We start from the raw sequence: 23,110 nt of genomic DNA, 5'->3' as shown, positions 1-23,110 counted from the left end.
TTAACTTCATTCTTCTACATTTGTGCTTGCAGATTTTATTTACCACATGGTTTGAGTGTAGATAAAAATGGTAACTACTGGGTCACTGATGTAGCTCTTCATCAGGTATGTTTCTGAAGCTTTAGTATCAGGACCATAACATTTTGCTAAAAAGTATTTTTATTTTCCTAGAGATTTGACATACATTGTTTATCTAGGCCTGTTTAGAATAACATTAAGAATATGCCTACAGAAATTCACCCCTGTGCACTTCATGGAATATAGTTGTGTTGAATAATTTGCTACGAGGACATAGCATGTAGAAATAATTGAATCATAGACTCAGACCATAGAATCATGGTCTGAGTTGGAAGGGGCCTTAAAGATGATCATGTTCCAGCTGCCCTGCCATGGGCAGGGACACGTTCTGCTAGGCCAAGATGCTCAGAGCTGCATCCAACATGGCCTGGAGCACTTGCAGAGATGAGACAGCCACAGCTTCTTTGGGCAGCCTCACAGTGGCATCACCAACCTTGTGGTAAAGAACTTCCTCCTAATATTTAATCTAAACCTACTCCCTGTTTGAAGTCATTCCCACTTGAATGGGGAATTCTATCACTACGTACATCTGTAAAAAGTTCATTTCTAACTTTCTTGTGGGCTCCCTTCAGGAGCTGGGAGGCCGCAATTAGGTCCCCCAGAAGCCTTTTTTTTCTCCAGGCTGAACAGTTCTCTCAGTCTTCCCTCACAGCAGAGGTGCTCCATCCCTCTGATCACCTTGGTGCCTCCTCTGGCCTCTCTGCAGCAGCTCCATGTCCTTCCTGTGCCGGGGGAGGCAGCTCTGCAGGTGGGGTCTCAGCAGAGCGGGGCAGAGGGGCAGAATCCCCTCCCTGCCCTGCTGCCCACAGGGCTTTGGATGCAGACCAGGACATGGTTAACCTCTGGCTGTGAGCACACCTTACCAGCTCATGTTGAACTTCTCATTAACCAACACTGTCTCCTCATGGCTGCTCTCGATCCCTTTTCTTCCCAGCCTGTGTTTGTGTTTGGGATTGCCTCAACCCTGAGGCAATCCCAAGACCTTGCACTTGGCCTTGTTGAATTTCACAAGGTTCTCATGGAGCCCTCTTTCCAGCCTTTCAAGATACTTCTGTAATTTTCTGCTATGTCTTTTGCTTATCAATGCAAAGTCTAGAAAGTGAAACTAAATTATTTGCTTTGTAATAACAGCGAATGTGTATTTTAAGCAGAAGTTTCCTATAATCAGGACTATTGAAAAGCTAGTAATAAATATTATGGTCAATATATTAACATTATATTTGGTATGTAAATTTATTGTATACACAGTGACAGGAGTTTTTCCCTAGGCCACCTAGGTCTTTGGTTTCACCTTCCATAACTAAAACCTCTTTTCTTTTCATTTTGACTGAAAAATAGGTTTTCAAACTAGGAGCCAAAGACAAAGAGCCATTACTGACCTTAGGAGTACCTTTGCAACCAGGCAGTGACAAAAATCATTTCTGTCAACCAACTGATGTGGCCGTGGACCCAATCACTGGCAGCATTTACGTCTCTGATGGCTACTGCAACAGTCGGATTATTCAGTTCTCTCCAAATGGACTATATGTGATGCAGTGGGGAGAAGGTACAGTCAGGGCTCTTGGTACTTTACCCATACTGCTGTTACCATAAGCTCATCATGAACCACAAAATTGCTGATGTTGCAATTTTTTAAATTAATTTCTAGAACTGAAATACCTTCCAGGCGCTACATAAATTTCAGCCTTGACCTTGCATCCAAATTTTCCCTTGGCTTTTTTTACAGCTACTTGTAGTGGTTATTTATTTACTAAAAATAAAAAATGAGGGTTTGTCATCTTGCTTTCAGAACAAATATTGTCATGCCCTATTTTGTCAAGAAAATATTCTGACTTTCATAAAGCCAATTTTTTTTCTTAAACATATAAGAAAGGAATAATTTTTTGCCAGATTTATGCTGTGATTTCATCTCTTCTAAGTTTTATGAATAATTATATTTCTGACTGACTCAGATTTATGTATCGCTGTAACTATGCCGAATATTCTCAGGAAATTGCAAATTCTAAATTTGGGATTTATAAAGAAAACAAAATAGGCTGCTCTGAGTTACCTACCTAAATGCTAGGAAGAAAGCAAGCTGACCTTAATCTTGTCCCAGGGTTACATTACATTATGTGGTATACTGCTGTTTCTAAGTAAAACTGATAATTTCAGTGTGTACTTTAACACAGACTTGGGGGTTTTTTATTGCAGAGAGTTCTCTAGACAGATCCGGGCCTGGACAGTTTCGTATCCCTCACAGCCTAGCCCTGATCCCAGACTTAAGTCAGCTGTGCGTTGCGGACAGAGAAAATGGTCGAATTCAGTGCTTTAGGCTGGAGACTGGGGAGTTCACAGGAGAGATCAAACACAAAGCATTTGGAAGAGAGTTATTTGCCGTTTCCTATGGTCCAGGTAATCTTTTTTCTTGTTCTTCATATTTCAAGTAGTTGCTTTGTGCCAAGATGTCACATTTCCTGAAGTGCTATTGTGTTATCTTGGGATGAATGTTACTTATCTTTGAGAGTACTCCTGATGCAATGGAAAATTTGAAAACTACCTGTTTTCCTGCTTGCAGATGAGGGAAGCTTGCATCTAATCTCTGTTTCTAAAAAATGACTGATTACTGCCTAAATGTGATATCAACAAGTAGACAATCTTGCTGTTTCCTGGTGACTGCAAAATTAATCAGTAAATAATGACATTATTAATAATAATGTTTCTAAATATGCATTTTGAACTCCATTGAAGAGAGCAAAATTAAGATCAAATGAAGAGTTTTTGGTTTCATGAAACCTGAGAACTGAAAACAAACAGAAAACATTGCAGCTTTCAATATCACAGTCTGGTTAACAATTACTATATTAAGTTTTGGGATTCTATTTTAAATGCCAATACTGAAGGTAAGGTAAATGTTAAGAACTAGATGAGGAACTTTGGCGTGTTGGGCTCCTGACCCCTTAATACCAAATTTAATACCATATTTCTCTCTTTTGCGCCTGCAAGAATGTAAAAATATGCTGTGCTGGATGAGAGGCTTGATATCTATGTGTCTCTGACAGTGGAAAGAGGCATTCTGAGAGTGTGTATAAGCTTGGATGCATTTTGTAGTAATTCCGCTCCTATTCACTATGCATCCACAAACCCTTTATTTAGCAGTTTTAGGAGGTAACCTATGATCTGTTCTTCACAGTATCTTTCTACAGACATGTTGCCCACAAGCTCTAATCCCATTTCAAACTGACTTGTATTGTCTGATTCATTGGCCTTTTCACCATTGCAGGGTCCAGAAATTCATTATCCACTTTATTTATGTTTTTTAATATAGAAAGTGACCTAGTTTCATTGAGTGCTACTCAGTCTCAGAATTTTGGGAGCTGAATAACAGTTCCACACTCCCCCAATCTGGTGCCCCTTCATCTTGCCTTATCCTCTTAAAACCAAAGAACCCCAGCTAGCTTAGCCTCTTCCCATAAGCTATTTAATAGCTTCAGCCCCTTGAATAGTGTATTTGCCTTTCTTTTCCGACCTCTTTAGTTTCATTGGAACCTTTTTGAGATGCAGAGAGTAAAAGAGCACTCAGTACTCAATATGTGTGCATGCTAAGTTTTTGCATAGTGTAGAACTGTCCCCTCCATTCCTAATTCTCCTCCTCATGATGCCAGACATTCTGCTGAAATTTTGTCTGACACTGTACATGAAAGTGAGATTTTAGGAATCTTTAAGGGATGGCTTAGAGATGTCTTTCCTGAGCTGAAGCTACCAGCTCCAAGTTCAAACATCATATAGGCATGATCTAGATTATTTTTTTGGAAGAAACATCACTTTACATTTGTCTTTGCAGAAGCTGTTTTGTCATCTGTTTAACAACTTATTTGTATAAAAAGTCTTTATGGACTTCCTTAGTATCATGAAACTTTTGACTTCTCCACAGAACTCAGTTACTTTCCTCAGACTGCTAGGTGTTATTGTTTGCCCCATTTTTCAGTCATTGATGAAAACTGTTCAATAAAATTTCTGGCTCTTGTCACTTCAACATCACACTATTCAGACTTCTCTGTCCTGAAGAATTTTTAGCTCTGCCCATAAGCTAAGCTCTTTGCTTCCTGTTCATTAATGGATATTTTGTTCCGACCTTTGATAACTCATGTTCAATAACCTCAGATGCACTTCCTTGTCAAGGTTTTTCTGAAAGCACAAATATGTCTATAGAATCTGCTTACCTGTGTGCTTTTTCTCCCTGTTCAGTGCTGAGGCACAACACTTAGAGAAGCCACACCAACATGTTCTGGCAATTCACACTTTCCCATGTCTCAGTCTTCGTTATGGGTTCTACCATCTTACTGGAGATGGATGCCAGAATTGGTAATGTGTGTTCACAAGCACCATTTTGTAGTTGGGCACTACTTCAGCATCCTGCTGGACAAGTGGCTGTTTGCAGTGCTGGGTTACTTTATTTGGCCTGAAGTCTGATTTCACATTTGGTTTCCTTCTGAATTTGAGTGAATGCCATCTAAACCTCATAAATTAATAACCTCCGACTTGTCTTATACCTTGTGCTTCCCATTGTTTTCTCCTCTGATCTCTTTACTAAGAAAAAAAATTGAGTGTTAGAAACTTCCCAGCATATTAAACAGAAAAAACTGACAAAATCCATTTCTTTGCCATAGGCCTCTAATCACTGAGTCCCCCTTCACGTCTTTTCCTTTTGTGGTCCCACTTACTCTGCAGCTGACTTTCTGCTTTTGATGTGTTGAAAGAACTTTCTGCTATCAGGTCAACCATCCATAGCATAGCATTCTTGAGGTTATTTTTTAACACCTTCACATTCCTTTTACATTTAAACTATATGTAAAGTCTTGCTGGTTCTTCTTATTTGAACTAAGTATGCATATCTTAAATGACAAAGTTTCAGTGAGTTATACCTCATTTAACTTTCCTCTTGTAGTTTAGCTTCTTGTTGAGTTATCTTTCTGTCTCTCTGTCTCTCAGAGAGCCTTTTTTCATCTAAACTATTACAGTTCCGTCTTCATATTGCAGTTTGCTACGTGTGGGTTCTTAAGGCAAATCTAATGTTGTTGCAGGTGGTCTCCTCTTTGCAGTTAATGGAATGCCCTATCCTGGAGAGACAGAGTCAGTGAAAGGATTTGTGATGAACTTCTCTACTGGAGAAATAATTGATACTTTCATTCCACTTAGAAAGGTAGAGTATTGCACAAAGTGCCTGTTAGGTATAATCATATATATGAGAACATTGGTAATGTTCTACTTTTCCAACTTCGTAAGAAGTTGGAAAATTTGTTATAATGTAAGGTATTCAAAAGGAATTATTTATAGCACTAAATAAAACCACTAGAATTTTGGGTATTAGCTTCTGCATGTCGTACACATTTGAAGATTATACTAACTTCTAGATGATTCCTACAGATAATACCTTCAGGCAGGATAAGCCTATTTTATTACTGCCATTACAGTTCTTAAAAGTTCATTTAAGAAAATAATGAAGGAATTGAAAGATTCATGTATTTAGATGCTAGTAATTTGTCAAAAAATAGAACTTTTTCCTAAGCAGAAATATTATTCCTAAGCAGAAATAATATGGTATGTAATAACTGTATGGTTGTATCCCTCTTTACAGAATACTAGTGATAAGTTAAGGCTAGATGTTCTTCATGCAGTATTGTACATTAAATTTGTGGGGTTTTTAACAGTCTCTATATATTGTCTTAGATTGAAGAATTAATGTTAATATTCCCACTTCTTGGTACACATACACTCTTTATTTGCAGTCCAACTTTAATTATATTCAGAGTTATTTTTTCTGAGTATAGCAAATAGCTGTTTTGCATATGAACTTTAACAAAAATTAAATGTGTGGGTTTCAAACCAAGATTATTTTTGAAAATACGTATTTCAGTGGATAAAGTGGAATGTAATAATATGAATAGAAATAATACTAATATAATTTTTTTAGCATTAATATATGGTATCATCTCTATGTCATTATCCCTGGAGAAGGCAAATTAAGAGAAATGGAATTCCTTTCACACATTTGGGTTTCACACGAGCACCTACTAGCACCTGCTGCATTTTCCAGTCTAAAGCAGGACTGAATGTGACCAGGCTCAAGTTAGGTGTTAAGAAGGCCTTATGAAAGCATAGACACTTAGGGGTAATCTGTTACTGCTTATCTTCACAGAGCTTTGAGATGCCACATGATATTGTTGCTTCAGAAGACAGAACAGTATTTGTTGGAGATGTTCATGCCAAAGCAGTGTGGAAGTTTGCATCTGTGGAAAGTATGTCCTTTTTGTTCTTAATGTCCTAACTTCATATTTTGTACCTTCAGGTCAGTATCACTTATCTGGTGCCCTTGGCCAAGAGCCTAGTGGCATAATGAGGGTTTTAAGTGCACAAGCTTTACTTGCAGCATTGTGTGCTGCTGCTCAGTTTTCATTAAAAGACAGTTCTTCACCATTGTTATGTGCTCTATCAAAGAAGAGTCCTGGGCACATGAGTTTGTCACAGAAGGAATCAACATGCATTTGCCTTCCACATCCATTGTTAGGACTTGCTTAAACAAAAGTGTTACTCTAGTATTTTAGTAATTTCAGTGTATCATTTGCTGAGAGCTCAACTGCTTCCTGTGAGGTTATCATGCAGAAAACTCCCAAGGTATAAAATAAAAACACAGGTCAACTTAAAAATTATATTCATTTCATTGGGAGCATTCATCACTAGAAAATGAATCTAGTATAATTTGAAGTCCTATTTTTATACAGAGGAAACACTTGTCTGTTTTAATCTTGTAACCCCCAAGGCAAGCAGCCTCAGTTCAGGGAGAGGAACCTGATTAGTCAGACTTCAATTCAGTAGGATTCAGAAAGAGATTACATGTTTTACAGGAATACAAATATAATTCACTTCTCCATTATATAGGATAAAAAAAGTGTATGACAGACATGAAGTCTTAGGCTTCAGGATGTTAGTCATCCAGTAAGAGTCCACGGCTATAAATGACTAAGCTAGTTATTCCTTATTTGTCGTGTTTATAATTAATGGATTTTCCTTTGGGGCATTTGGTATCAGCTGCTCTTAATAACAGGAGGCTAGACCAGATAAATTGTAATTCTGATTGGATATGTTTTTATCTGCATCTAGTAAACTGAACATGAACAATTCTCAGCTGTTATTCAAAGAAATATGAGAATAAAAAAGTAATGGAATTTATACAGGTTAGATGAGGGACCTCCTAGTATAAAATTTTCTTTTTAGCTTTTGCTGAAGTATAAAAGAGCAGTAGCTAAGAAACCCTGATTCAACCAGCCTTTAAGTCACTATGATTTTGATAATAATAAACAGTTTTATTTTTGCAGGAATCTATGAACCTTTAGACATACACATAAAATCTTTCTGTTTTATATAAAAGGTGATTATTGCAAGCAACTTACATGAACTGGGCTCTTCCTTTCTTTCCTCTGGTCTTGTGAGATACTGAATAGTTTATATTGACTCTCCGTGGTGAAATTCAGGTGTTGATGGAAATGTTTACTGTAGGATTGTACTGTACATTTGAGAAAGCTAGCAGGAAGATGTCACTGAGTGCCTTTCTGAAATATCAGTTGTCCTGAAGAATGGTTTTGTTTTACAGAAATGGAACATCGGTCAGTTAAAAAGGCTGGTATTGAGGTACAGGAGACAAAAGGTTAGTCTGATTCATAATGAAAATGAAGGGATCGGTATGTTCATGTAGACTAGGGCTGCTTCTGCCAAGCTGAAGAGACAAAATGCTGACAAGTTTGACCTGGTTTTTGTGCATTCCTATTGGAAGCACTAGAAGGAAGCTTGTAACACTGTTACCTGGTAGATGCTATTTCACAACCAATCCAAACATTTCATTTCCACTGATTACAAGTGCTTCACTGTCACAGAGTAAAAAATTTAGTAGTAGGTTAATTCCATTCTACCATCTGGTATGTTCCAGTTTGGTATCTGTGGCAGCTCCCTTAGACGCAAAAATAGCTCTAAAAAATACAACAGCAACAATTACTCCCCAGCACCCTCCCCTACTCTACATCCCTCAACCACCAAAAAAAGGGTTATTTAAAATAACAATTGGTTTATATTCCTGTCTAGTCTTTTAGTACTCAGCCTTGTCAGTCACACCATATGGCAAGAAATTTTTCTTTTCTATTAGAAACTTTTCTTTTCTATTTACATTTCCTCCCATAGATTTATTAGACTTTTTTTTATTTAATCTGCATGAAAATGAAAAAAAAAAAGGAAAAAGAAAATGAAAGCATATAGGAATAAAATAAGGAGACCGTACACAGAGATTCAAAGGAGTAAAATACCAATTAAGGTAGATGAAAAGTAATTTTAACCATTTGTGCTCTATTATGTAGCTCATTTTCCTTCCAGAAAAACAATACCACATTATGGTACTATTTATAAAGGTATTAAAAATGTTCAATTGTTCTTTACTGGTTTTCTTTACTTAAACTCAGAGCTTAAGTAGTTTTCTTTAGCCATATATATGCAGACAGAGAAAAATCAAAAAAATCCCAACTGCCAATTGAAAGCATATAGAATAATGTAGAATAAGGAAGGCTAATGAAACAATGAAATGCTTACTGCCATCACTGTTATCCTTTTATTTTATCTTCATTAGTACACCAGCCTGCCTGAAGCACTCAAAAGGGAAGTGTTGACATTACAGCATGCTGTATATCTAGGGATATGTAAATGCCTTTTGGCTTTTTTTAGCTGACACTTCTAATGTCATAGAGAAAAAAATGCAATAGTAACACCAGCGTAAGAAAAAGGTTTTAAGTAACAATGTCTAAAACTGTTTAGGGAGGGTGAAATTAACATCTTTCAGTTCCACTGGGAGAAAAGAGCCAATGGACTTAGTGTTATAATGCTTAATGAATGGAGAGGAGAAGCTTGCACTTTCACTATCTTGGTAACTGTTACTAGTGATTACTGTGACATGGAGGAAAATATATAGAGAACTGTAACTTTGCCCAGAGGTGGGAAAGACAGAGGAGGAAAATCTTCCTCAGCAGTTAACTGCTTCTTAATAGACAGGATGTTTTCATTGTGTCATTGTTATCCTTGTGCTTGTGATAACAATGATATTATTTATCATTGTTATCATATTATTTATCATTATGTTGCATTATTTATCATTTATCATTTATCATTTATCAACTGAACCATTTGCTACTTCTTCAGAACAGAACATCATTTTAATTTTGATACAGAGTCAAAACAGTGCTGGTTGAAAGTATTTGTGATGCAGCTACTTGTAAAGACAAGCTGCTCAGTCTAAATTCAAAATACTTAGCTAGACAGTTTTACTTACTAAAAGTTATCACAAAGCATTTGCAACATCACAAAGGTTTTTCTGAAAGTTTTTCTCCTTGTGGGTATAGCGTTAACAAATTACTCAGCAAGACTGAACGCAGTTTTCAAAAGCTCTCCAGATCAGTAGAACCAAAATTCCTTCGTGGAATGTAACAGTTCTGAAAATTTAACCCTTTGCCACAGTTTTATTAGAAAGATCTTTAAACTTTTTCTTTGTGTATATGATAATGTGATGTATACTGGCTTTGTGTATTTTTTGTGGAAATGTTTTTGTCAAAACGAGATGTTTAATTGATGTTATTTGCAAAAATAACCATGTGGTGTAAATACCATTGGGGTAATTTCCTATATTTTAAATAGTAGATACTTTTTAGGACAAAACTGTTTGAAATATCTCCTTTCCTTATTTGAGAAAAGGGGAGGGAATCTTTGCTAATGAGTGGTATCATTCAGACTTGCTCTTCCTTTTATTTGGGATAACATCACAAAAGCCAAAAATGTCTCCATAAGAGTTTGCCTTTTTTTCCTTGTTACAAAGCACTTAAGGTATCCTAGCTTGTTGTTTCCTGAAACACCATGTTCTGCAATAGCTGTTCAAGCAACAGCTTGATGTATATGGATTACATATGGAAATTGTTTTCTTTTTAAAGAATCAGAAACAGTTGCTGAAGCCAGATTGAAAAACAAGCCAGAAGCAAGAGACCCTCTAAAGAATAAGCAGCACTTGGTCCAACAGACCAGCAGCACTGGAGTTTCCTTTGTTCTTATTACAACTCTTCTTATTATCCCTGTTGTTATCCTGCTGGTAATTTTAGTATTTATTCGGTGGAGGAAGCCAACTGTCTATGGAGGTAACTGTGAGTAACTGCTCTAGAAAACAGACTCTTATTATTCCAGTTCCAAATGTCACTGAACACGGGGGGTGAGGGTATGAAGAGAGCAGCTCTCTGTGCCTTTGCGTTCCTGAACAGTTGAAGTGGTGCTGCATGCAAACTTACAGCTTGGCAGAGACACAGCACCTGCAGCCCCCTGAGCCTTTAAACTAGCCTCAAGCTAGCACCTCTTCAGAACATGTATCAAAGATTTTATTTGGTATCAAGGCAAAAACTGGTATATCGGAAATTACTAGAATAAATTCATGTTGCATTGTCTAGAATTCAGAAAATTTAATACTGCAAGCATAGTTTGATTTTTTTAAAATCAAAAAAAAATCAAACTTATAGCTAAAACAAAAGGCTCTATATGGGTATTACAGAGATACTGGCAAAATGAAAGCAGATACCATTACAAGAGATTTTTATTATTGCTCTCTCCCACCTAGTCAATTCTGTGAGTCAGACATTCTTCCATAGTGCACCTTAATCCATAGCTTTGAAAGCATTAGTTGGTACTTAGAAGTTATGTAAACAATTCTAAATTTGTATTGTATAATAACATTATTTTTTCATAAATTGGCAGACTGTGATAGGCGTTTGATCACTAGACTTGTTATTTTGTATCACAAAATTGTTTTATCAAGATACTTTCATCCAGAGTATGCAACATAGTTCTGCCACTGGTTAGGACCTACTCTGACAGGGTAGGCCATTCAGCAATCTAATATGGCTGCAGGACTGAATTGGATGTATTGTATTTGAAGATTTCAGCTTACAGCTTCCTGACTTTTGTATTCAAATGTGTTGGCATACCAAATATGCTAGATAGCATATCAAATATGCTAACACTCTAGTCTGTTGCAGTACTGTTATTAATGGATTCTTAGAGCTGCTGATTAGTTTGTTGAATGTCTGTGATTTTTATCAGAAAATACAGGTACTAACTTGATCACAGAGCACTCAGGGTTTAGCTTATTTTTGAAATTTACTTTATTTTTCAGCTGATGGGGAACGCAAACTTGATTCTAGTTCAGGCAGAATTTTAGGCAGACTTAGAGGTAAGTAGTCACTGATTATATTTTCAAATGCAGTAACTGGAGGCTTTTTTTTTGTATTCATGTTGACTAACAGATTTGATGGAACTTTCTTGAAGGAAGGATTGGGGGCAATGATCAGGGGTTTTTGAAAATTTATTTTACAACAACTTCTAATTGTCATTATCTGCCCACTAAAGAAGATGAGTCACTACCAGTGAGAGCAGGAGCTATAATGAGTTATTGTAGATCCGGTGAACGAAATTAAGCACTTTGAAACTAAGAGCAAATGGGTAGGAATGCCAATAACCTGTATAGAATTAATGAAATAATGGATGCTAAAAAAGCATTGTCTGGAACTTCTGCTTGTAAGATTAATTTGCTTCTTCTTTCCTATTATATACACCTGGCTTTTGTGGCTCATATCCTGAACCTTTGAAAATAGTTTCTGGAAGGACACTTAAAAGAATCACCGCTATACTGTTTAATCAGTAGATCGATTTTTATTCTCCCCTTGCAGTTAAAGCAAACCTTATGAAAATCCTTTCCTTTCCATAGGGAAAGGTGGTGGTGGAATTAACCTTGGGAACTTCTTTCCAAGTCACAAAGGCTACAGCCGAAAAGGGTTTGACCGGCTGAGCACTGAAGGAAGTGACCAAGAAAAAGATGAGGAAGATGGCACTGATTCTGAGGAAGAGTGTTCAGCATCTCCACTGCCACCACCACCTTCATCATCTTGAAACTAACCTTTGAGTTCTCCATTATATGGTTCAACCCAGAATGTCAGATTTCTTTTCCCTTAAGCACGTTTAAGATCTTGTATATTTAATTGTAAACTGTTCTGGTCTGTGTGGGGCTGTACACTAGTTCCTTTAATTTTTGTTTGGTTTTAGTTATGTTTTTAAGTGAAGGAGTATATGGAAATTCCATATCGGTGCCATTGGTTTTTATGTGAACATCTTAATAAAGCAAAGTCTTCTAATTGCAGGACTGATTTAAAGCAGTAGTATTTTATCATCAAATATGGGGATCTTGTAAATAAGTCTTACTATCTGCTTCATCAAAATATTTTTTCCATAATTATTGAGTTGCCAGTTTCTGTTTTGTGCCTTTCCTCTTCAATGTCCTTAACCTGTTGCATTATAGAGAATATACAGTGCCACAAGAAAATGAAGCTGCTAAGTCTTCTATTTTTTTAAATTGCTAACATGATATTGCATTGAAGGAAAGAAAAAAGTCTCTATTTAATTTTTTTCTTCTTCCTAACTTGATGTGTTTCTGGAATGTCTTATTTTTAGATGGTATCACTGTTAGAACACTATTTTCAGAAGCTGAATGTAATTTGTGTAATAAAGTATTCGCAGAGCATTGGCTGTCAGAGTGTACTTTGGATTTTTTGCTTGCACTTTTTTGTATACGACTTTTGTAAGAGTTACAGGGGGCACTTAACACAGTAAAAATTTTAATGTGTTTTACCAGCTGATAAAAAAATGCTATTTTATATGGAAGCTGAAAAATATTTTGTTAGGTCACAAGTTTGTTTTTTTTTTTAAGACTAATAATCTTCATCACATGTACAAAGTCAAACTTAAACATCTAAAGAGGGATTTTACTTATATAATAAAGCTGCAAGGTATTTCCTTAATAAAACACATGGTCACAGCAAAGAGGAAGCCTGTGTCTCAAATTAAATATGCAAATTAGTCAGGGTAGGCATCTAATACTTCCTCATTAGAAGCACTGATTTTCTTTTTTCCTCCACATTTTCTTTTTCATTCATTCAACAGGAACCCTCAGTCCTGTAATGAACTCTCTCATTTAACAGCAGACTTACAGAAGTCCTGTTGGATAATTACCCTCTCTGTATGAGTCATCTAGAGTGTGAATCATTGTGTAACATTATTATGACTAATCAGTCCAGTTTGAGGATCAGAGCATAATTAATGTTCTTTTGAAACTGCTATTATGAGCAGAGTGTACACAGCTGTAATTGCCATAGGGTTTTATGAAACAGTTTTCTTCGTCATCATTGCAGGTGTTGTAATAGGCTACTGCTGGCATTGAGATTGGAAAATAGGCTTTAAGTTCCGTGTGGTGGTTTTGCAAGGTCTGTGTGGGAATAAGGGTAATGATAGTGGAGAAAATGGTAAGGTTTCTTCTCCCAGGAAGATTTTATAAATCCCCTTTTTCTGGGAAAAAAAACCCCCCAAACTTAAAATGCATTATAAGCTGGTTTCTTTTCTTACATACAGCAAAATCTCCAGGAGAGCCACCTGAAATGCTGGAATACAGCCACAGTTTCATGTGAAATTTATTTAGTGCATACTCTTAAGTTGCTTTCTCTCCTGCAAATTTTTGTTTTCCTAAGGTTACAAAGAAAACTGCATGTTTCTTTCTCACCTTTGAAAGCAAGGCAATATTATTTTTGGCAGTGGCCTTGATCCTCATATATATGAATAAAAATAAATCAGTTGGGAAGAATCCTCTGAAGCTGTCTGCAACAATGCTGTTACTAGTTTACAAGAAGTTTCCAGTGACAGCTGTTAAGAAAGCTCTGGTGATACTGCTGTCATAGGTGGCATATAAGCTATCAGTTATGAAAGATCACAGGTTTTCTCCAAAGCAGTCAATAAGGGTATATTTTTCTAACATTTGGTTAGCTCACTTTATGTCCAAGTGATGTTGGGTGTTCTCTGCTTCCATTAGCAGAGCTCCGTGGAAGAAATATGCAACTTCCCTCTTTGTCCTTTCCTTTATTTGAGCTGTGTCTCCAATTCTTGATAATGCTTTGTTGAGGAGGAATCAGCCAAAGAGTTTAATTGCAAGTACAGGCTAAAATAGATGATTTGAGCTTTAATCATAATCTCAGCTCTCTGGAATTCGGACATTGCAAGGCGTACAATAATCCTGGGCTGCCTTAAGAGAAGCAGGATGAGGGAGGAGATTCTACTCTGATCTGGTGAGACCCCACCTGCAGTGCTGCATCCAGCCCTGGGATCCCCAAAATAAGGAGGATGAAGACCTGTTGGAATTAGGTTGAGAGAGGGCCACAAGCATAGTCAGAGGGCTGAAGTACCTCTCGGAGTTTTTTGGTCTGGACAAGAGAAGGGTCCCCATAGATCTCATTTTGGCCTTTGAGTGTTTAAAGTGGGTTTATAAGAAAGAACTGTTTTACCAAGGACTATAGTGATAGGACAAGGGGGTAATGGTTTTAAACTGAAAGATGAAGATTTAGATTGGATATTAGAGAGAAATTCTTTGTTCTGAGCATAGTGAGGCATTGGCACAGATTGCCCAGAGAAGCTGTAGATGCCTCTTCCCTGGAAGTGTGCAATGCCAGGTCAGATGGGGCTCTCAGGAATCTGGTCCAGCAGGAAGTGTCCATGCCCATAGCAGAGGGGTTGGATTAGGTGATCTCTAAGGTCACTTTTAACCCAAGCCATTCTGCCATTTTTAATAACTGCACGGACAGGCCACCAACTACTTTCCAGCACCAATCAAGTTTCAGCACCTCAGGTTTCATGCTCCTAATTTTGGTGAGGTGCAATGCAGAATTGGAACCTCTGATCCTGCTTGAAGGCACTGAATGTTCTTAGTCTCTTATTAAAGCTGCATCTTTTGAAAACAATGTACCAGAGATTCCATGCTGCAATAGAAAAATTAATGCAAAAAAGAAGCTACAAGCTTTCTGAATCAGTTCTCATTTTAATAAGCCAGCAGACCATCCTCCATCCTAAGAGGTTCTGTGTGCTAATATTATTTATTGTATTAAATATTGAATTCTAGTTATTCAGTCTAAACTTTAGAGAGCATGTTTAAATTAGTTTTGAGTAGTTGCTCCAGAAAAGACTATGCTTTAATGAACAACATGTAATTGCACATTTTAAGATTTAAACGACGTGGTACTACCTTCCATGTGTTGTTTATTAATCTTTTCTTAAGCCTTTTTAAGAAGGAAGTATCTTAGCTATTGGAGGGGCTAAATATTTTCATTAAAATTAGGCTGACCAAGTAGCTCAGCACCTTTGTGTACTGTGTTAAGCATCTCCCTGTTTTAAATAGTCTGACTCATGTGAAGCCTTACAGAGTTATGGGGAGGTGGTTGTGATCCACTGGCAAGTGGTATCAGGTAATTTCTGGTACCTTTTTGTGAACCTGTGGTAAGTGAAGGCATACTGGGGCAGCTGCAAGGTGCCATGAGGAGGATGCACTGACTTGTAACACACAGGGTGCCACCCACATCACCTGAAGGTGCCCCAATAAACTGAAATTACAATCCCAATTAAACAGCCGTCCTTTCCACAAAGTATCATTAGGTATAAATTGATTCCTTGGGAAGCATCTTTATTAAGTAGATTTCTAATCAAGCAGTACACTGTAGAGTTAATGAGGATTTATAGATCATTGTGGTGAATTTCAAAAGCTTCTTCCTTGCCAAAACTAGATTTAAGTTTTATTAGAGTCTTTAGGTCAGTAATAGCTGTCACACTACAGTGGATTAGGATTAAGCATGTGTCATGCTACAGAGAAGGGGCTTGGTGATTTTTAGGTTGCTATTCAAACACATATGTGAAAACCTGTTTGAAAGACTTCACATGTATTAGCAGTGAAAATTGTGGGGACCATCACTGCCGAGCAATTCAAGAGCAACTTTATTACTTAATTGCCCATTAGCACATCCTTTAAAATTTTTAAGACTATGTCATTATATACTTTACAGTTTGTGTGGATTCCTGTATTGTCCAGTAATAAAAATGCAAAAACAGAACCAAATATTCAAGTAAATTAAAAACAAGAGCTGAAATTAAGCATTGTATTTTCTATGTTAAACAGATGCTAGTACACCACAGTTTTAGCACCCTGATTTGCCTTTACCTGTTGGGATTTTTTAATTCTTAAATGTGAAAACATATTTATTTTTTACGTGAATTATCAAAACTTGATAGTAAAATTTACACTGTAACTGCTCTTTAGGCTTGTACTGGTTTAGGGCAAATTTGTTAAAGAATCTGCAAAGGAGGGCCCCTCCAGAAAGCGAAACCCACACGGCCCCTCCCCCCAACCGGTTCGGGAAAAAATTCCTCGGAGAGAGGTGGAAAGAACCTGTTTATTTGACTGGCCCCGCACCCCCCAGCACACAAAATGAACAATACCCGATGACACCGCTCTGAGAAAGATGGCAAAATCAGAAAGTCTCTTTCGGGGGTGGTTGCTCTGTTCTCAGTCCCTCCGGCGCTGGGCCAGCCGCTGCAGCCGAACCCTTGGTGTTCCCAGGTCCCAGTCCGGAGCAGGTTCAAGATGGTCACAGGAACAGGAGAGGAGAAACAGTCCAGGAAGCAATGTGGACTGTTTAGCTAGAACTAGCTAATAAGCAGAGGCAGAAAGCAGAGCAGAAGCAAGAGCAGAAAAAGAGAGCAAGCAAAAGCAGCAAGCAAAAGCAGCAAGCCCAAAGCTGGAAGTAAAAAAAAACATCTCTGTCTACTGCTTGTCTCTGTGTCCTGATAAGAGAAACCCAAACAAAACTTCCACTCTTCAGTGCCGGTCTTAAAGGCACAGAACAGATGAATGGGGATATACAAGCATCATAACGTCACCCCAGGACATTCCACCCCTTATCCCCATATCATCAACATACTACAACACATCATGCATTATTCATACAAAATTTCTATCTGTTCCCCCAAAATTACAAGCAATACCCATCATGCCTTCATCACATCCCCACACTGGACCACTGAATCCAGGCCCTATATTACAGAGCTGCAGGATTCCCCCTTTTCACTTTAGTCACTTAAAGCTCCATCTATCACTTGCTCAGACCTTCGACACTTACACATTTCCTTCTCCATCTTCCACTTGCCCAGACCTTCAACTCTTACACATTTCCTTCTATCTCATGTCTGTATGGTTTAATGTACAGACAATGGCAGTAACATCCAATGAACAGTGATATTGCACATCATTCTTACCCCACAATCAGATCTCCCTGAGGTACACATTGTGTTGTTCCATCTCTTTGCATTATCCACCACGTGCAACCTGGTCCCTGAGCAAAGACAACCCCACGAATGGGTTTGTCTGTACTCGAGGCAGAATTGATCCACACAGTCTTCCCTAACAAACCTCTGATATGTACCACTGGGACTTTATCCCCTTCTATTACATTCAGGGACTCAGACTGGGCAGGACCTGCTCGGTTGGTGGAACCTCGGGTGTTAACTAACCAGGTGGCTTTTGCCAGATGCTGCTCCCAATTCTTGAAAGATCCCCCACCCAAAGCTTTCAACTGGGTTTTTAGTAGTCCATTGTACCTCTCCACTTTCCCTGCAGCTGGTGCATGGTAGGGAATATGGTACACCCACTCAATGCCATGTTCCCTAGCCCAGGTGTTGATAAGGCTGTTCTTGAAATGAGTCCCATTGTCTGACTCGATCCTCTCAGGGGTGCCATGTCTCCACAGAACTTGCTTTTCCAGGCCCAGGATGGTGTTCCGGGCTGTAGCATGAGACACAGGGTAGGTTTCCAACCATCCAGTGGTGGCCTCCACCATGGTCAGCACGTAGCGCTTGCCCTGGCGTGTCTGGGGCAGTGTGATGTAGTCAATCTGCCAGGCCTCCCCATACTTGTACTTGGACCACCGCCCACCGTACCAGAGGGGCTTCAGTCGCTTGGCCTGCTTGATGGCAGCACACGTCTCACAGTCATGGATAACCTGAGAAATACTGTCCATGGTTAGATCCACCCCTCGGTCTCGTGCCCACTTATAGGTGGCATCTCTGCCCTGGTGGCCTGAGGCATCATGGGCCCATCGAGCTAGGAATAACTCTCCCTTATGTTCCCAATCTAGGTCTATTTTGGACACCCCTATCTTTGCAGCTTGGTCTACCTGCTCATTGTTTTGGTGCTCCTCGGTGGCCCTACTCTTGGGTACATGGGCATCTACATGGCGGACTTTCACAGGTAGCCTCCCTACCCTGGTAGCAATGTTTTTCCACTCACCAGCAGCCCAAATTGGTTTCCCTCTACGCTGCCAGTTAGCCTTTTTCCACCTCTCCAGCCATCCCCACAGAGCATTGGCTACCATCCATGAATCAGTGTAGAGGTAGAGCTTTGGCCACTTCTCTCTCTCAGCAATGTCAAGGGCCAGTTGAACAGCTTTGAGTTCAGCAAATTGGCTTGATCCACCTTCTCCTTCGGTAGCTTGTGCAACCTGTCGTGTGGGGCTCCATACGGCTGCTTTCCACTTCCGGTTCATCCCTACGATGCGACAGGAACCGTCAGTGAAAAGAGCGTAGCGTGTTTCCTCTGGGGGCAGTTGGTTATAGGGAGGAGCCTCTTCAGCACGTGTCACTGGTTCTTGTTCCTCTTCATCTGTGACACCAAAATTCTCACCTTCGGGCCAATTTGTAATGACCTCCAAAATCCCAGGGCGATTCAGTTTACCTGTACGGGCGCGCTGAGTGATGAGAGCAATCCACTTGCTCCATGTAGCACTGGTGGCATGGTGAGTGGAAGGAACCTTGCCTTTGAACATCCACCCCAGCACCGGTAGTCGGGGTGCCAGGAGGAGTTGTGCTTCAGTGCCTATTACCTCCGAAGCAGCCTGGACTCCTTCATAGGCAGCCAGGATTTCTTTCTCTGTTGGAGTATATTTGGCTTCAGCCCCTCTGTAGCTTCGACTCCAAAATCCCAGTGGTCGACCCCGAGTCTCCTCAGGCACCTTCTGCCAAAGGCTCCAGGACAAGCCATGGTTCCCGGCTGCAGAGTAGAGCACATTCTTCACCTCTGGTCCTGTCCTGACTGGGCCAAGGGCTACTGCATGAGCAATCTCCTGCTTGATCTGGACAAAGGCCTGTTGCTGCTCAGGGCCCCACTGGAAATTGTTCTTCTTGCGGGTGACCAGGTAGAGAGGGCTCACGATCTGACTGTACTCAGGAATATGCATCCTCCAAAAACCTATTGCACCCAAGAAAGCTTGTGTCTCTTTCTTACTGGTGGGTGGAGACATTGCTGTGATCTTGTTGATGACATCTGTAGGAATCTGACGCCGTCCATCTTGCCACTTCACTCCCAGGAATTGAATCTCACGAGCTGGTCCCTTTACTTTGCTCTTTTTAATGGCGAAACCAGCTCCCAGGAGGATCTGGATAATTTCCTTCCCTTTCTCGAACACTTCCGCAGCTGTGTTCCCCCACACAATGATGTCATCAATATACTGCAGATGTTCTGGAGCCTCACCCTTTTCCAGTGCAGTCTGGATCAGTCCATGGCAGATGGTGGGGCTGTGCTTCCACCCCTGGGGCAATCGGTTCCAGGTGTACTGCACTCCCCTCCATGTGAAGGCAAACTGAGGCCTGCATTCTGCTGCCAGAGGAATGGAGAAAAATGCATTGGCTATGTCTATAGTGGCGTACCACCTTGCTGCCTTGGACTCAAGCTCATACTGGAGCTCTAATATGTCTGGCACGGCAGCACTCAGTGGTGGAGTCACTTCATTCAATGCACGATAGTCCACAGTCAATCTCCATTCTCCTTCAGATTTTCGCACAGGCCAAATGGGGCTGTTGAAGGGTGAGTGGGTCTTGCTGACCACCCCTTGGCTCTCCAGCTCTCGGATCATCTTATGGATGGGGATCACAGCATCTCGAGTGGTTCTATACTGCCGTCGATGCACTATGGAAGTGGCAATTGGCACTCGTTGCTCTTCTCCCGTCAGGCATCCTACTGCAGATGGATTCTCAGACAACCCAGGCAAGGTGTTCAATTGCTGGATGCCCTCTGTCTCTACAGCAGCTATTCCAAATGCCCATCTGAGTCCTTTTGGGTCTTTGAAGTACCCACTTCGAAGGTAGTCTATGCCCAAAATACATGGGGCCTCTGGGCCAGTCACAATAGGATGCTTCTTCCACTCATTTCCCGTTAGGCTCACATTAGGCTCCCGTTAGGCTCCCGTTAGCTTCCACCAAAGTGAAATCCTGGGATCCCCCTGTCACACCAGCAATAGAAACAGACTCTGTCCCCACATGTCTTGATGGGATTAACGTGCACTGCGCACCAGTATCGACCAAGGCTTTATACTCTTGTGGTTCCGATGTGCCAGGCCAACGAATCCACACAGACCAGAAGACACGATTTTCCCTGGCCTCTACCTGGCTAGAGGCAGGGCCCCTCTAAGCCTGGTTATCATTATTTCCCTGGGTGTATGTTTTGGATGTTCCTTCGAGGGGATCAGACATGTCATCATCATCATACCTGGCCGTTCGGCTACGGGCAACTGGAGCTGCTTTCCTCCTGGTGGCTTCCTTCAGTTCACGCACCCGTCGTGCTAAAACAGCGGTAGGTTTCCTATCCCACCTTCTCATGTTTTCCCCACAATCACGCAGGTAAAACCACAGCTCAGCTCGTGGGGTGTATCTTCTCTCACCATCTTGGAAACGTCTGCCTTGGATACCGGAACCTCGGATCTGTACTGCTGAAATTTGGAGAAGGTCTTCTTTAATCTCCTCTCTAAGCTTCTTATGGTTCTCCTCTATCTTATCCTCTAAGTTCTGCAGACGTGTTTCTACCACTGTGATTCTGGCATGTGTCGGGCCATGTACAGCATCTGCATATGCTCGGAGCTTCCTTGCCATGTCAAGCACAGTCTCACCCCTCTCATCCCTCTTCATGATGGCTAAGGCAGAAGCATATTCTTGTGGCCCGAGTCGTACGAGTTTTCGCCACATCACAGACGTGCATGGTACTAAATCTGGGTTCCTAGTTGTTACATCATCTGAGAAGATAATCTCAGCCACGGCCATTTCTCTCAGGCGTTGGATCCCTTGCTCTATTGTCTTCCACTGAGTCTGCTGCATATAGAGATAGTCTGCACACAGGTATCTTTCTGCCACACTTCTTAGGACCCGTTCCCAGAGGCTGTGAGAGTTAGCCCCCCTCCTCATTCCTTGGTCTATGACAGTATCCTGTGACAGGGATCCCAAATGCCTGGCTTCAGTGCCATCCAAAACGGTAGCCTCGCCTGCAGCATCCCAGAGACGGACCAGCCAACTAATTATGGATTCATCAGACCTTCGAGTGTAATCCTTCCGTAGGCCACGAAGGTCCTTCAGGGAGAAGGACTCAGTATTAGCATCTGATCTTGCACCTGCTGCTTTGACTCCTGACTTTACGTCAGGAGGCACTGAGGTTCCTTCTCCTGCATCATCATCATCATCATCATCGTCCACTGGTCGATTGGTCTTGGCTGTGCATTTCCCACTTCTAGTGCTGGTAGCAACAGCCATGGGTTTAGCTGCTGGCTTCGAGCCTTGAGTGTTAGCTACAGCCTGAGTCACCGGGACAGTTGCTGATTTATCTCCCTGCCCCTCTGCCTCTGTCTGCTGCCCTAGAGTATCTAGCAGTGTGCGATAAGCATATGCCAGGGCCCAGCTCACTGCAATGACCTTCCTCTCCTTAGGCTCATCCTGGTACTTCTCTTTCAGATATTTCCCCACCTCAGCTGGGTTCTGAATTTGTTCATGGGGAAAATCCCACACTATAGGGTCAGAGAATTCCTTCAGGATTTGGCCCATATCCTCCCATTTCCCACACCACTTAGGATTTTCCACACCAGGGTTTACTCCTGAGTCAGGGGTCTCATCAGCCCGTCTAGAAATCTCAGCCCTCATTCTAGAGAAGCAGCAGGCTGTATAGAGGAAGGTTACCAGATTGAATACCAGGAAGATGGTTTCTTTAACATTGAGGGGAAACTGAACATCCTTCACTAGTGATGCAACTGATTCATAGGAGAAGGAGGAAAGCAGAGGCTGAAAAACCTCATTCCCTCCTGCTCCTCCTGCGACAAACTGGATGCATAACCATAGCCATGAACCATTCATATCTGGAGCAGACCCCAGCATGTTTATAAACTTCTTGCACATTATTGCCACCAAACCCAGCTGGATAGCTATTCTGGTCACAGCCCCTCTGATGTAAAAACTACGTATTAGGGGCAATACTAAAGCTATTTCTGGATAGGAAAATAAGCCTAGGGACCAGAGAGGTATTAAAATCTCAAAAAACCCTAGGGACCAGAAATGCATGCAAACCTTCACCCCAACAGACATTATGAATCCAAAAAGCATGGCTATTAGCTGATTTAAACGAACACAGAGTAATAGCAGCCAAAATGCAGTCAAAACAGGGTTTTTCCACTCTCTCTCTCGCCCCACCTTGGGCGCCAAAAATTTGTACTGGTTTAGGGCAAATTTGTTAAAGAATCTGCAAAGGAGGGCCCCTCCAGAAAGCGAAACCCACACGGCCCCTCCCCCCAACCGGTTCGGGAAAAAATTCCTCGGAGAGAGGTGGAAAGAACCTGTTTATTTGACTGGCCCCGCACCCCCCAGCACACAAAATGAACAATACCCGATGACACCGCTCTGAGAAAGATGGCAAAATCAGAAAGTCTCTTTCGGGGGTGGTTGCTCTGTTCTCAGTCCCTCCGGCACTGGGCCAGTCGCTGCAGCCGAACCCTTGGTGTTCCCGGGTCCCAGTCCGGAGCAGGTTCGAGATGGTCACAGGAACAGGAGAGGAGAAACAGTCCAGGAAGCAATGTGGACTGTTTAGCTAGAACTAGCTAATAAGCAGAGACAGAAAGCAGAGCAGAAGCAAGAGCAGAAAAAGAGAGCAAGCAAAAGCAGCAAGCAAAAGCAGCAAGCCCAAAGCTGGAAGTAAAAAAAAACATCTCTGTCTACTGCTTGTCTCTGTGTCCTGATAAGAGAAACCCAAACAAAACTT

General features: G+C 40.8%; 1 protein-coding gene across 6 annotated transcripts in view; it reads left to right on the top strand.

Moving 5' to 3' along the window:
- PAM (peptidylglycine alpha-amidating monooxygenase) overlaps positions 1-12,708 on the top strand; it is a 115,308-nt gene extending 102,600 nt beyond the window's left edge. For 3 of the 6 annotated variants that reach the window (XM_074532180.1, XM_074532177.1, XM_005496416.4), the window contains 9 exons: positions 33-105; positions 1,417-1,624; positions 2,272-2,472; positions 5,142-5,260; positions 6,257-6,356; positions 7,709-7,762; positions 10,077-10,283; positions 11,303-11,359; positions 11,894-12,708. In XM_074532180.1, coding sequence (XP_074388281.1) covers positions 33-105; positions 1,417-1,624; positions 2,272-2,472; positions 5,142-5,260; positions 6,257-6,356; positions 7,709-7,762; positions 10,077-10,283; positions 11,303-11,359; positions 11,894-12,075 — 1,201 coding nt within the window. In that variant the 3' untranslated portion in view covers positions 12,076-12,708. The remainder of the gene's footprint in view (positions 1-32; positions 106-1,416; positions 1,625-2,271; positions 2,473-5,141; positions 5,261-6,256; positions 6,357-7,708; positions 7,763-10,076; positions 10,284-11,302; positions 11,360-11,893) is intronic. The other 3 variants (XM_074532181.1, XM_074532178.1, XM_074532179.1) reach the window with 2 other exon arrangements.
- Positions 12,709-23,110: the final 10,402 nt, after the last annotated feature.

Source organism: Zonotrichia albicollis, chromosome Z, assembly GCF_047830755.1.
Source record: "Zonotrichia albicollis isolate bZonAlb1 chromosome Z, bZonAlb1.hap1, whole genome shotgun sequence".
Taxonomy (NCBI): Eukaryota; Metazoa; Chordata; class Aves; order Passeriformes; family Passerellidae; genus Zonotrichia; species Zonotrichia albicollis.
The sequence above is the reverse complement of the archived record's forward strand: the minus strand, read 5'-3'. Positions and strand labels throughout refer to the sequence as shown.